The following is a 12,402-nucleotide window of genomic DNA, read 5'->3' as shown; positions in this document are numbered from 1 at the left end:
CACAGGTGCCAAAAGTGCTCCTGGCTCAGATTCCATCTCTCATTGCTCAGATTGTGGTGATTCACTCACCCGTTGTTGCTCCAGAAGCTGAGTTTTGCACCTGAGCTCAGACCAGTAAAACCTGCTGGTTCCAGGAGCAGCAGCACCCATTTAGTACCAAGCTATGAAAGATGCCAAAAAACCAAAAAACTGCAAGTTCAATGCACTCAGTAGAGAAAGGATGGTGGCACCTTGTATGTGACCACTCAGGTTCTTTACAAGGACAAGGTGGAGCTACTCCTGCTGGAATTTAGCTCCTGGGTTGTTCATGGCAATTTAGATAAACTGAATTTTTCTCCTTATTTTATTTTCACCTGGAGATCTCTCATCCTCAAGCTGGCTGGAACCAAGTCACTACAAACCACGGATTTTGGGAGCAGTGAAACTTTAAAAATACCGAAATTATCCCGGAAAGTCCTTCCTTCCGTGGGAAATGGGCAGGGAGGAGGAATTTGCATTTTCTTCTCTTGTCAGGAGGTGGCAGCGGCAGGTCCCAGTTCCGACAGTGCCTTCCCTTGGGAAGGACTGGGATGGGAGTGTTGCCATTCCAGGACTACAAACCCCTTCTCCTACGGGAAGTGACGGAGAAAGGAGTACATTTGGAACCTGTGGATGAGGAATAAATCCATCCCAGACCTCTCTTTGACCCTTTTCCATGCCAGATGCTATGGGGGCCCCTGAGCCCTCCCTTCCCAGCCTGTTTTCCGGGCTGAAAAATTCCATCTGTCTCATAACTCCTCGTGTTGCCTGGGGTTAAATCCATGTTCCAAGCCACATGAAACGTTGGGATGACAGGGACGTGGTGGGATAGCTCAGAGAATTGAGTTGTGCTGTGGCTGGGCTCTGGTTGGGCAGGGAGAGGGGGTAGATCAGGACAGGTGGTGATGTTGTGGGTATCTGATAACAGCCTGATCAGAGGGGAGGAGATAAGGCCTTTTCCAGACATCTGGAACAAACCTCACGTTCCCAACTGCCTTCTTTTGTTGTGAAGCCGTTCCCTCTTGTCCTGCCACTCCAGATCCTTATCCAAAGTCCCTCTCCAGCTCTCCTGGTATCCCTTTAGGCACTGGAAGGGGCTCTGAGGCCTCCTCAGAGCCTTCTCTTCTCCAGGCAGAAAAATCCCACTTCAGCCTTTCCTCATAGGAGAGATGTTGGTTTCCTCACCTTTCCCAGGGAGATATGCTCTGGGAGCCACAAGTTTTGGGAGCAGAAACATCCTGAAATCTTCAAGCATCTGGAGGCCATACCTCAGCTGTTTTTTGGTGCAGGGCACACTGAGCCTCTCACCTGGAAAGGGGAATCTTCCTTTAAGTTTTCTACTGGTTTGAGCAGCTCCCAGGAGCTAAAACCATGGATATTTCCAGCTCCAGTGCCAAGCTTTGCAGGATTAGAGGGAGATGAAAAGGGCCTGGAGGCAAAGCTGGTACTTTTCAGTGGGGTTATTTAGTGTTTTACACGTGTTGTCCTTGTTCTTTCCTTCTGGGTCAGCAAGAAGTGACTCAGGTAGGAAAGTATCTCCTGTTCCTTGGATTAAGCCTGGAACAAAGGCAAGGGATAATTAAGGCAGGTGACAGCTACACTGAACGAGTGATTTACATTCTTGCATCATTAACAATGCCTTGGAAAGGCTGGATGGAGCAAATCATCTCCAAATAAGTGATTGCTGCCTCAGTCAGAGTTGACAGGAAGAGAATTTCTCAGCTTAGAAGCAAAAAGAACAAAAGGGAGCGAGAAAAGAATTGATAAGGAAGGAATTAAAAGTCCCACTAGTTATAAATATATGATCAATCCTTTCTATGCACAACATAAACACAATTAAGGAATTATGAATCCTCTAAGATTTTAGGAAATATGAATCCTCTAAGATTCCCCTATGAGATCACTGTATCCATGTGCTGGCCACTGGCCAGGGAAGCAATGGACGTGAAGGTCTCACCCTGAAAGAGTTAAGAGCTACACAGACGTTAATCTAAATAATAACCTGGAGATAAGAGGTACCTGCATGGAATTCAGAGAGGGAGAAAAACAGGTTGGGAAAAAAAAAAAAAAGAAGGCAGGTGAATGATTACCCGGAAGGAACAGGACTCCTTATAAAAATAAATCATCTTGTTCCTGCCTTCTTCTCCTGGGGAACATCCAAAGTTTCTCTGAGCCCCAAGTGCAGCTCACAGCACATGGCTGGGGCAGGGAAGGGGACATGGCGAGGTCTGGTGGGAATCTGGGATGAGTAGCAGATTTAAGGAACCCTTTGTGGGGTGGTCTGACCTCCCTGCCCTGGGTCTGGCTTTAATCACATTGTCACAGGTCTCTGTTGGAGCCAGGAGACAACAGAACCCTAGGATGCATCAGAAGGAATGTGACCAGCAGGTCCAGGGATGGGATTCCCTCCCTCTTCTCCACTCCCTCCTGGAGTTCTGTATCCAGCTCTGAGGGCCTCAGCACAAGGACCTGGAGCTGCTGGAGGAGGTCCAGAGGAGACAAAGACAATGCTCCAAGAACTGGAGTTCCTCTGCTCTGGAGCCAGGTGGGAAGAGCTGGGAATGTCCAGCCTGGAGAAATGAAGGCTCCAGGGAGACCTCAGAGCCCCTTCCAGTGCCTGAAGGGACTCCAGGAGAGCTGGAGAGGGACTTGGGATAAGGGATGGAGGGACAGGACACAGGGCATGGCTTCCCACTGCCAGAGGGCAGGACTGGATGGGATACTGAGAAGGAATTCTTCCCTGGTGAGGGTGGTGAGGCCCTGGAATTCCCAGAGAAGCTGTGGCTGCTTCATCCCTTCTAGGCCAGGGATCAACCTGGGATAGTGGGAGGTGTCCCTGCCCATGGCAGGGGTTTGGAATGAGATAATCTTGAAGGTCCCTTGCAGCCCAAACCTTTCCATGATTCTTTGTCCCAGTTCAGTGCCGAAGTGAAAACCAGTGTGGAGAGAGCTGCCAAACTTCCTGCAGCTCCAGTCTGTGTCAAACCCACCTGCTCCCAGGTGTGAAAGCCACAACTCTCTGCTCAGCTGGGTCCTTTGAGCCTTGTCCCACTGAGGGGACACAAGTCCTTTCCCTGAGGGCACCTTCCAGAAGCTCAGTTACGGGAATCACCTGACCTTTATACATTCCAGAGGCTTGGAAGAGGGATGAAGTGTCTCCAAAGCTGTGCCAGTGTAATGGTTTTTAAGCCAGGCATGTTGGATCCTGGCCATACATTGTAGGGGACTGTAGTAAAATCAATTAGGAGGAATAAGGCTGCTGTGACTAATGAGCTAATGAGTGGTGCCTTAGTGAAAATGGCTCTGAAAGAGCTGCAGGGTTGGATTCCTGACTCATCATTCATAGGGATAGGCCATAGTCAGGCTTGGCATTCTTCATTTTTTACTTAGTGTTTTCAGCATTCTTTTTAACTTTTAAAGACATCCCTCATCAGTGGAGGAGATGGAGAAGGGCAAGGATACCTGTTTAATTCCTCTGTTTTTGGTGCAAGAATCTCAGCCCTGGAGAATTTTGGTTTCTGTGAGGGACAGGTGGGGACTGTGGTGTCCCAGAGGCAAAATTCATGGTGATTTAATCCCTGGCATCTTCCCAGCAGCAGTTCAGGGCTCAGAGTAACCCATCCTTGGTGCTTCCCTGAGCGCCTTTCATCCCTGACCTGTGGAGCTGCTGGAGTGAGTCCAGAGGAAGCCATGGAGATGCTGCAGGGGCTGGAGCTCCTATGCTCTGGAGCCAGGCTGGGAGAGCTGGGAATGTCCAGCCTGGAAGAGGGAAGGCTGCAGGGAGACCTCAGAGCCCCTTCCAGTGCCTGAGCGGGCTCCAGGAGAGCCGGAGAGGGACTTTGGAAAAGAGGTGGAGGGACAGGACGCAGGGAATGGCTTTAAACAGGAATTGCGTATGGTTAAATGGGATATTGGGAAGGAATCCTTCCTTGTGAGGGTGGGGAGGTCCTGGAATGGAATTCCCAGAGAAGCTGTGGCTGCCCCATCCCTGAAGATATCCAAGGCCAGTTTGGAGCAAGCTGGGATAGCAACCCATGGCAAGGGTTGGAATGGGATGATCTTTAAATCCTCTTCCAAAAAACTTAGCACTAGCATGTGACAGGGTCATGTCAGCACCCCTTCACCCTTAAATCCAATCCCATCTTTCACTCCTGCATCTGCCTGCTCTGGAAATTTGGGATTCACTGGAGATACATCAAGAGCTGATTAGAGTAATGAATATGGAGAGTTCAAGATCATTAAGTCAAGCAGGCTCTCGGTGCCTGCAGCCCTTGGTCCCTGAAACTCTGCCCTGGAGGTGGATGGGGAATTTTAGGATTTGCAATGGAATTGGGCAGCCTGGGAGGTTGTGGGATTTGGAGACTTCCAGGCTTGGATGCAAGTGAGGCAGGGCTGGTGAAGGTGCCTCCACCCTGAGACTGCCTCAGCTGGCGAGGTAGGACAGGAAAAGAGTTCGTCATGGGATTCCCAGGCTGGAAGTAAACATTTGGCTGAACTTTTCCTTTTGTTTACGACAACAAACTCATCTGAAGTGCTAGAGTTGTAATAATTTCCCTTTGAACCGATATACTAAATAACATATATATATATATTTTTAAATCCAACTTGTGGCGAGGCAGATTTATGCAGATTGTTGTCTTTTTAGGTTTTTTTTTCTGTAATTAGTGGGAACTCTCTTCCCCTACCCCCCGCCCCGTAGGACAGGTTTTGGTTTTCTGGTTTCCTACAAAATAATAGAAGGAATTCAACAAAACAATGTTTGAATATTCTCATTAGTTCTTGTTAATTTTTTTTTTTTTTTTGTGAGTTGCCAGCAGCACAGGGCGTGCATAAAAGAGGAGACATTTCAGGACTCAGATAAGATCAACTGAAACCATAAACAAGGTGTGTTGACACCCCCCCAAAACCACCCTCTGGAGCGAAGGAGGGAAGAGGATTTAGAGCAGGGTGGTGGCGGAGATTCTTCCATCCAAGATTTTCTAAGGCGAGGGAGATCACATTTCAGCTGTGCAGGTGGAACCAGTCATTTAACACATATTGTTTGAGGCCACTTAATACCAGAAACCAGAAGCCACACCCCATCCATGTTTTTTTCTTTTTCTTTTTTTTTTTTTTTTGTTCCTTATGAACAAGGCAAACACCGTCAGAGGATTTCGCCTTTTTAATAGGATTATAATATTTTCTGCTGAACACGAGGAATGCCAGACGTGGAATATACCTAAACGTCTTTCCCTAGGTAATTCTTGGGGCTGGAAATAACTGCTTAGCTCTCATAATCCACATAATTACTGCGTTAGAGAGGCAGCAGTGAAAACTATCCGTCGGAATTCCTGAGGATGGAAGTCTCCCAGAAGTGGTGTTTGGAAAAGCAATAGGGATTGCTGAAATGCTGAGACCACCTTTAGATTGGATATTAGGGACAAATTCTTCCCTGTGAGGGTGGGGAGGCCCTGGAATGGGATTTGAGAGAAGCTGTGGCTGCCCCATCCCTGGAAGTGTCCAAGGCCAGTTTGGACAGGGTTTGGAGCAGCCTGGGATAGTGGAAGTTGTCCCTGCCCGTGGCAGGAGATTGGGACTGGATGGTCTTTAAATTCCTTTCCAACCCAAGCCATTCCATGATTCTGGAGCTTTAGATTTGGAGAGATGATGATTAGATTTTTTTATCCAGCATTCCTAGAAAAACTTTTGACATTCCAAGGCAGGACAAAACAAAGTGGCCTCAAGTTGCACCAGGGGAAAGTTTGGATTGGATACTAGGAAAAATTTATTTGCAGAAAGTGTTGTCAGGCACTGGAACAGGCTCCAGGGTAGCGATGGAGTCACAACCCTGGAAGTGCTCAAAAATGGCACTTGAGGAGAGGGTTTAGTGGAGAAAATGGTGATGCTGCTGGTTCAACTCTGGATGTGATGATCCTGACATATTTCCCAACCTTAATGGCTCTATCATTGCAAGAGTTCCAGTGAATAACCCTGGATAAAGTTCCTTCGATGGCAGAATAACAAAAGTGGTGAGGATAGCTCCAACACCATCTTGGATTCAGCTTTTCCCCCTTCCTTAGTAAAAGTCTGTGTTGGGAGGGTGCCTGGCATAGCCACCAAAAGGCACTTCCTAGTTTTTTGCAATTCCCCACTTTGCTCGTCCCTCTGTTGGAGGAGAATTTCCTAGCATGGAGCTGGCCTGAAGTGCAGGAAAATCCAGCAGATGCCTGGGGCAGCAGGGTTGGGAATGGGAAAGGTGTTTGGGAAGCAAAAAAGTCATGAGCTTGCAACCAGGCTTGGAGAGGGTTAGCTCAGAGCAGAGGGGCTTCTCCATTCCATCCTTCCTTGGGATAATGAGCCTGAGAGATTCCTTTGGCCCAAGCTTTTGGGTCCTGTTTTTTTCCTTGTGCTCCATGCTTTTTCCAGTGAGTGAGTGACTGTAAGTCAGATTTCCACTTCTAGACCAGGCTGGACAAGGCTTGGGGCAACCTGGTCTAGTGGAAGTTGTCCCTGCCCATGGAGAGGGTTTGGAATGAGATGATCCTTTGCAATCCAAACCATTCCATGATTCTCCTCCTTCTGACAAACTCTGGACCCCACTGAAAGTGAAAATGCCGAGGAGAAATATCCATGAGGTTCACTTGATATTCACACCCACCAAGGTGTTTTTACCCAGGATTTCTTGAAACCACTCCAAAAAAAAAGGAGAAGCAGATATCCCCAATCTGCAAGACAAGACCTGGACACCAGGATTACTTAACACCCCGGGCCTTCCATATCCTCCTTGGACACAAAACACCAGGCTTAACCAATCCCAGCCATTGTCCACCCTGCAAAAACAAATTTTCTTCTCCAAGGAACATGAAAAGACATGACGGAGTAGCAAGAGGTGGGGCCTGCTTTGGAGCTCCTTCGATTCATTTATAGCTCAATGAGAGTTGTTTTTCCAGTAGATTTGGATCCAGGAACGGAATCGGTGCATGGCAAATCACCAGGACGTGTGACATCGGTGAAGAGTGGTGACAACTCAGGGACCAGACAGTGAGGGCTGTGCAAGATGAAGGTGCTTCTGTCTCTTCTGTTGGCTGCTGTCGCTTTCATGGATTTGGGTGAGTTCCTGCTCAGATTTATCCAGACTCCTTCAGGAGATGTGGCGTGGTGTTATAGGATGCGCCCTGTTCCCTCTGAAAGCCATGTCTCTGACTTTAGGCAGTTGACAGGAAAAAAAAAATCTGTCTTTGGAATTTTCCATATGTTAGGATGGTGTTGGTGTCATTGGGGTTGTCAGGTCAGGCTCTTTAGGAAGTTTCACAAGGCAGAGTGTGATTAAACCCTGCCATTCCTTTAATGCAAATTCCCACTCTCACTTTTTCCATGTTCATGCTCTATCTCACTTTTTTTTTTTTTTTTTTAAAGCATTATTTTTAACTTTCTGCACTTTTTTTGATACTTAGCCCTGGATGTCTGTTCCATGCAGTGTGTGTGGGAGCTCTCCAAAAATGTTATGTGTGGGATTTATCCAGTTTTAGCTGTTAGAAATGGGAAAGATGGGCTGGGACACTGCTGGGGGCCCAGGTACTCCAGGACTGATGTTTATCCTAGAATCATGGGATGGTTTGGGTTAGGAGGGGCCTTAAAGATCAAAGTGAGGCGCTGGAACAGATTACCCCAAAAAGTTGTGGATGCTCATTCCTGGAAGTGTCCAAGGCCAGGCTGGGCTGGACTTGGAGCAACCAGGTCCAGTGGAAGGTGCTGCTGCCCATGACAGGGGGTGGAATTCCATGATCATAAAAGTGCCTTCCAACCCAAACCATTCTGTGATTCCATTCTGTGATTCCATGATCCTCCCTCCATCCTTTCTGTCCCCTGTTTCTACCACCACACCAATTTCTTGGACAAAAATTGATGATCCCAGGCTTTGTTGGCATTCTCCTGAATGTCCGAGGTAATTCATGAGCAGGATCAGTCCAGGATCTGTGACTGTTCATTGGGATATTCCCAGATCCAGACAGTGCCAGGTCTGATTTTATCCGTGCCTGTCCATGGAGCTATGTCAGGATTTTTCAACTTCTATTTATTTCCTTCTTTTGCAAGGACATTTTTGGTTCTTCCCTCCTTGCTGAGCAGACTCTGCAGGGGATAAACAGGTGGTGGCTTGTTTGGTTTTCTTTTCAGAGAGGAACACAAATCCTGGGGGTTGGATTTGTCCAGCATCCTGAAATGTGAGACTAAAAGAGATGCCTCCTCCTAAAGATGAATTTCACAACTGTCAGACGTGAATTAGTGCAAACAAAGCATCAGGTCATGATGGGCAAAGCAAGAGAATAAAGTTTGCTTGAGTAGGAAAATTGCTGTGTTTGTTTAAGGAGGGCTTTTTCTGGCTCATTAATGAGGATGGTGTCTGTTTTCACAAGGTGACTTGTTTGCCTGAGCCTGCTGACATCCCATTGGAGCTGTGCTGGGAGAAGCTGAATAATTTCTCCTTTTTAGTGAGGTTTTAAGGAATTTCAGTGGGAATGTCACACAGACAGGGTGACGAGGGCTTCCCAGACTGAAGAGGGGCTGTTGGGGTGTGACGGCACCAAAATACATCAGTGTGGTTGTAACACACACTTTGAGGTGTCTGCTGAGGAGGTGGAAAAGAGCACTTAGTGGAGAGGACCCAGATCAGATGTTGGGTTCCTCAGAAAAACTTGCAGAGAGAAAAATGCCCTGAAAAATTTGTTAAAAAATAGCTTTTTTTTGGTGATAGGAAGAACCAGACACTGTTTTGATTTGATATCTTTAGCTTCGAGCACTCTGTGTCACAAAAATCTGAGTTCTTCAGTGGTTTCTTCCAAAGAACCTCCATCTTAGATGACTTTAGGCACTGAAAGATTTGGGCTGTGGATATTCTGTGAGAAGCACCTGCAGCTCTCAAGGGCTTTGCAGCCTAACAGGGATGAGGAACATCTCCGAAGTAGTGAGGGACAAGTCAGGAGGAGCTGGCTCAGGATGGATTTGGAGTCTTGAGTAACAAATTTTGTGTCTGTGGTCTCTGCCTAGAGCAGAACTTGTCACACCCAACCCATTCATGGTGCTGCTGTCTGGTTTAATTCTTTGTGGGGGTGGTGAGGTCCTGGCACAGGTTTTCCCAGAGAAGCTGTGGCTGCTCCATCCCTGGAAGTGTCCAAGGCCAGGTTGGGCAGGATTTGGAGCACTGGGATAGTGGAAGGTGTCCCTGCTCATGGCAGGGGGGCTGGAACTGGAAGATTTTAAGGTCCCTTCCAACTCAAACTATTCCACAATTTAAAATAACCCCTCACACATTTTTCTCACAAACCCAGAATCTCAGCACAAGGGGAAGGGTTGTGCTCAGTTTGTTCTCAGTTTGATGGAGACAAATCCCTTCTGTCTGGGACACCCTCCCAGCCTTTGGGAAGAGCTGGTCGAGTGCATGGCACCAGAGGAAATTCTCACTGCTGCAACTCATGCCCAAGTCTGACTTTTTCCTGTGTGTATCCAGATCCTTCACCAAAGGGACAAACCTGACCAAGTTGACAGATTTCTGTGATGAAGTGATTGACCTGGTAGACAAGGGATGAGCTGTGGGTATTTTCTACCTGGACTTCAGGAAGGACTTGGATGCTCTCTCCTGTAACATCGTGGAATCAGGGAATGGTTTGGGTTGGAAGGGACGTCAGATCATCCAGTTCCACCCCCTGCCATGGCAGGGACACCTTCCACTGTCCCAGGCTGCTCCAATCCCTGTCCAACCTGGCCTTGGACACTTCCAAGGATGGGGGGTCCACAACCTCTTTAGGAAACCTGTTCCAAAATCCTCATGGACAAGGCATGGGCTGGGTGGACATTTCTGAGGAAAAGCTGGGACTTCTCAGGCTGGAGAAGTGAAGGTTCAAATTGGGAATCTTATGAATGTCTGTAAATTCCTGAAGGGAGAGAGAGCAAAGAAGACAGAGCCAGGATCCTTTCAGTGATTCCCAGTGCCAGGACCAGGCAAAGGACACAAACTGAAACACAGGAAACATCAGGAAACATTTTTTGACTGTGAGGTTGACTTAGCACTGGCAGAGATTTCCCAGGGAAGTTGCGGAATCTCCATCCTTGGAGATATTAAAACCCCACCTGGAGACAGTCCTGAATTAGAGGCTTTAGGTGGTCCTGCTTGAGAGTAGGGATTGGGCTGGTGGAGCTCCAGAGGCCACTTCCAACCTCCCCCATTCTGTGAGCCTGGGAGTTTGGGAGTCTGGAATTTTTTTCTGATGCTCTACTGAAGTCAAGGAGAGGCGTAGATCCAGAAAACAGAGAAGTAAATCAGCCCAATCTCTTTCCTGTGTCACGGGGTCTCCTGTGTGTGTGTGGCTCTGTCTTGTTTGACTCATCACAAGGGGTCTGAACCCAACCTGAGGCTGTGCTTTGATCACCAGACCTTTGTGTTTCTCAGTCCAAACATGTCCTATTATTCCATTCCCATTCTCAGCGTGATTATTTTGGAAAATCCCTCCCGAGAGATACCTGGACAGGATCCACACTGAGGCCCTCCTCATGTTTTCCATCCTCCTGTTTTCCCTCCTCACAGGACACTCCTTGCAGTGTTACACGTGCAGGGATTTGACCCCCGTTCAGGAGTGCCAGAAAATTGAGAACTGCACAGACACTGAGAACATATGCAAGACTACAATCTATTCCCTGGAGGATGGTAAGGACAATTCCTTCTTTATCCATACTTCGAACAGGAATCAGTGCTTCGACAGTGCTGGTGTGGAGACTGGTTCCTCTTTCCATTTAAAAAGTGGAGAAGAACTTCCATGGGAGCCCCAGCTCTCAGGCTGTTGTGGGAAGCAGTGTTTGTGTGAGGGAATATTCGGTGAATGCAAGCTCCTGGTTGATGCTCAGAAATGAGATTTTAACTTTTTGAAGGGTCATGTGGTGATAGGAGAGCAGGGAGTGGCTTTAAACCTAAAGAGGGTGAGTTTAGATTAGGATTTTAGTGAGTTTGATTTAGGATATTGGGAAGAAATGGATCCCTGTGAGGGTGGGGAGGCCCTGGTAGAGGTATCCTGGAGAAGCTGTGGTGCCCCATCCTTGGAAGTGTCCAAGGCCAGGTTGGACAGGACTTGGAGAAATCTGGGATAGTGGAGGGTGTCCCATGGCAGAGAGGTTGGAATTTGACAATCTCTCTACCCAAACCATTCTATAATTCCATGACACCAACTCCTGGTCATCCGAAGACAAAAGACAATGGTCATGCTCTCCCCTGTTTTTCCCATTCCCAACTGCTCCTGCTTTTTTTCTTTGCCGTAGTTTATCCCCACACGGGCATCTCGACTGTCACCAAGATGTGCTCCTCTGTCTGTGAACCCTCTGATGTGGATGGCATCGGGATGACACGTCCTGTCTCCTGCTGTTACTCTGACCTGTGCAACTTTGATGGCGCAGCAAGTTTGGGGATCAGCGTTGTGCCAGTTGGGATCCTGGCAAGTTCCCTCTGTGCCTTTTTCTGGACTAGACTGTGAGGGGATGATGGGAGTGGTTTATTCCAAAAATTCCATGAAGAAAATAAGCCCCCTACCAACCCAGCTTTCCATGTGGATGCCTCATGAACAACACTCAACAGCTCCCAAAAATTGTTTGGTTTCTTTTTATTACTTTCCCTACAACTAAGAGAGAAGCAGAACACAGGAAGGCACAACTCAATTTTTTAAATTGATTTTTCAACAACTCTCACAAAATTAACTATGGAGTTTCTTTGCTGTGCTGGTCTGGTTGGGTCTGAAGTAAAATATTAATGTGTGAAGTATATTTAAGGCAAGAAATCTTGAGAAGGGCTTTCCCTATCTCCTTAGAGCAGGTCGTCTCCACCCTATCATTTTCTGTTGTTCTTCCTTGATCTCCGTCTTTGTACCCAAAAAATTAAAGGGGACATTTCTGTGTCCAAAATATGAGGCAGGAGACTGAACTTCCCATGCCAATGATCTGTTCCAGGGAGGTAAAAATCTCATGTTCTCTGTATCCTTTTAAACAGAATAAAAAAGATTCTTGTGTTAAAATTGTTGTAATCACATTTAATTTTTCTTTTTTTTTTTTAATTTTTTATTTCCAAACTCCATATTTCAGTATTGTTTAACAGTTAATAGGGTTGGGTTTTGGAGTCAGTTGCACAGCAGGTGGATGAGACATTTCCCATTATCTCTCACTGGAAGTGACTTTCCATCAACATTTCTTCCATCAAGTCTACTTGTACAAATCTATCTTTACTGGGAATAAAAATCTATCTTTACTGAATTTTCCCTGAATTCCCTGAATTCCTTGTGCATTGCTCTGAGCTCCTACATTTGATCCCTCCTGCTCTGGTTCTGCATTTTCCTACAATCCCCTTTCTAAAGTCCAGCAAAAATATCCTCC

General features: G+C 47.0%; 1 protein-coding gene across 2 annotated transcripts; it reads left to right on the top strand.

Annotated features, from left to right (window-relative positions):
* The first annotated feature begins 5,177 nt into the window (after positions 1 to 5,177).
* On the top strand, positions 5,178 to 12,047 carry LOC119698339 (ly6/PLAUR domain-containing protein 2-like). 2 transcript variants are annotated; one of them, XM_038130111.1, is made up of 4 exons: positions 5,178 to 5,254; positions 6,951 to 7,106; positions 10,577 to 10,696; positions 11,302 to 12,047. In XM_038130111.1, the coding sequence occupies exons 2-4, from the start codon at positions 7,055 to 7,057 to the stop codon at positions 11,511 to 11,513; spliced, it is 384 nt and encodes a 127-aa protein (XP_037986039.1). In that variant the 5' UTR covers positions 5,178 to 5,254; positions 6,951 to 7,054; the 3' UTR covers positions 11,514 to 12,047. The 2 variants fall into 2 exon arrangements, with proteins under 2 accessions (XP_037986039.1, XP_037986038.1); XM_038130110.1 differs by lacking the exon at positions 5,178 to 5,254 and having other exon boundaries at positions 6,873 to 7,106.
* Positions 12,048 to 12,402: the final 355 nt, after the last annotated feature.

This window comes from Motacilla alba, chromosome 2 (assembly GCF_015832195.1).
Source record: "Motacilla alba alba isolate MOTALB_02 chromosome 2, Motacilla_alba_V1.0_pri, whole genome shotgun sequence".
In the NCBI taxonomy this organism is placed as follows: Eukaryota; Metazoa; Chordata; class Aves; order Passeriformes; family Motacillidae; genus Motacilla; species Motacilla alba.
This window is presented reverse-complemented; position numbering and strand designations above follow the sequence as displayed.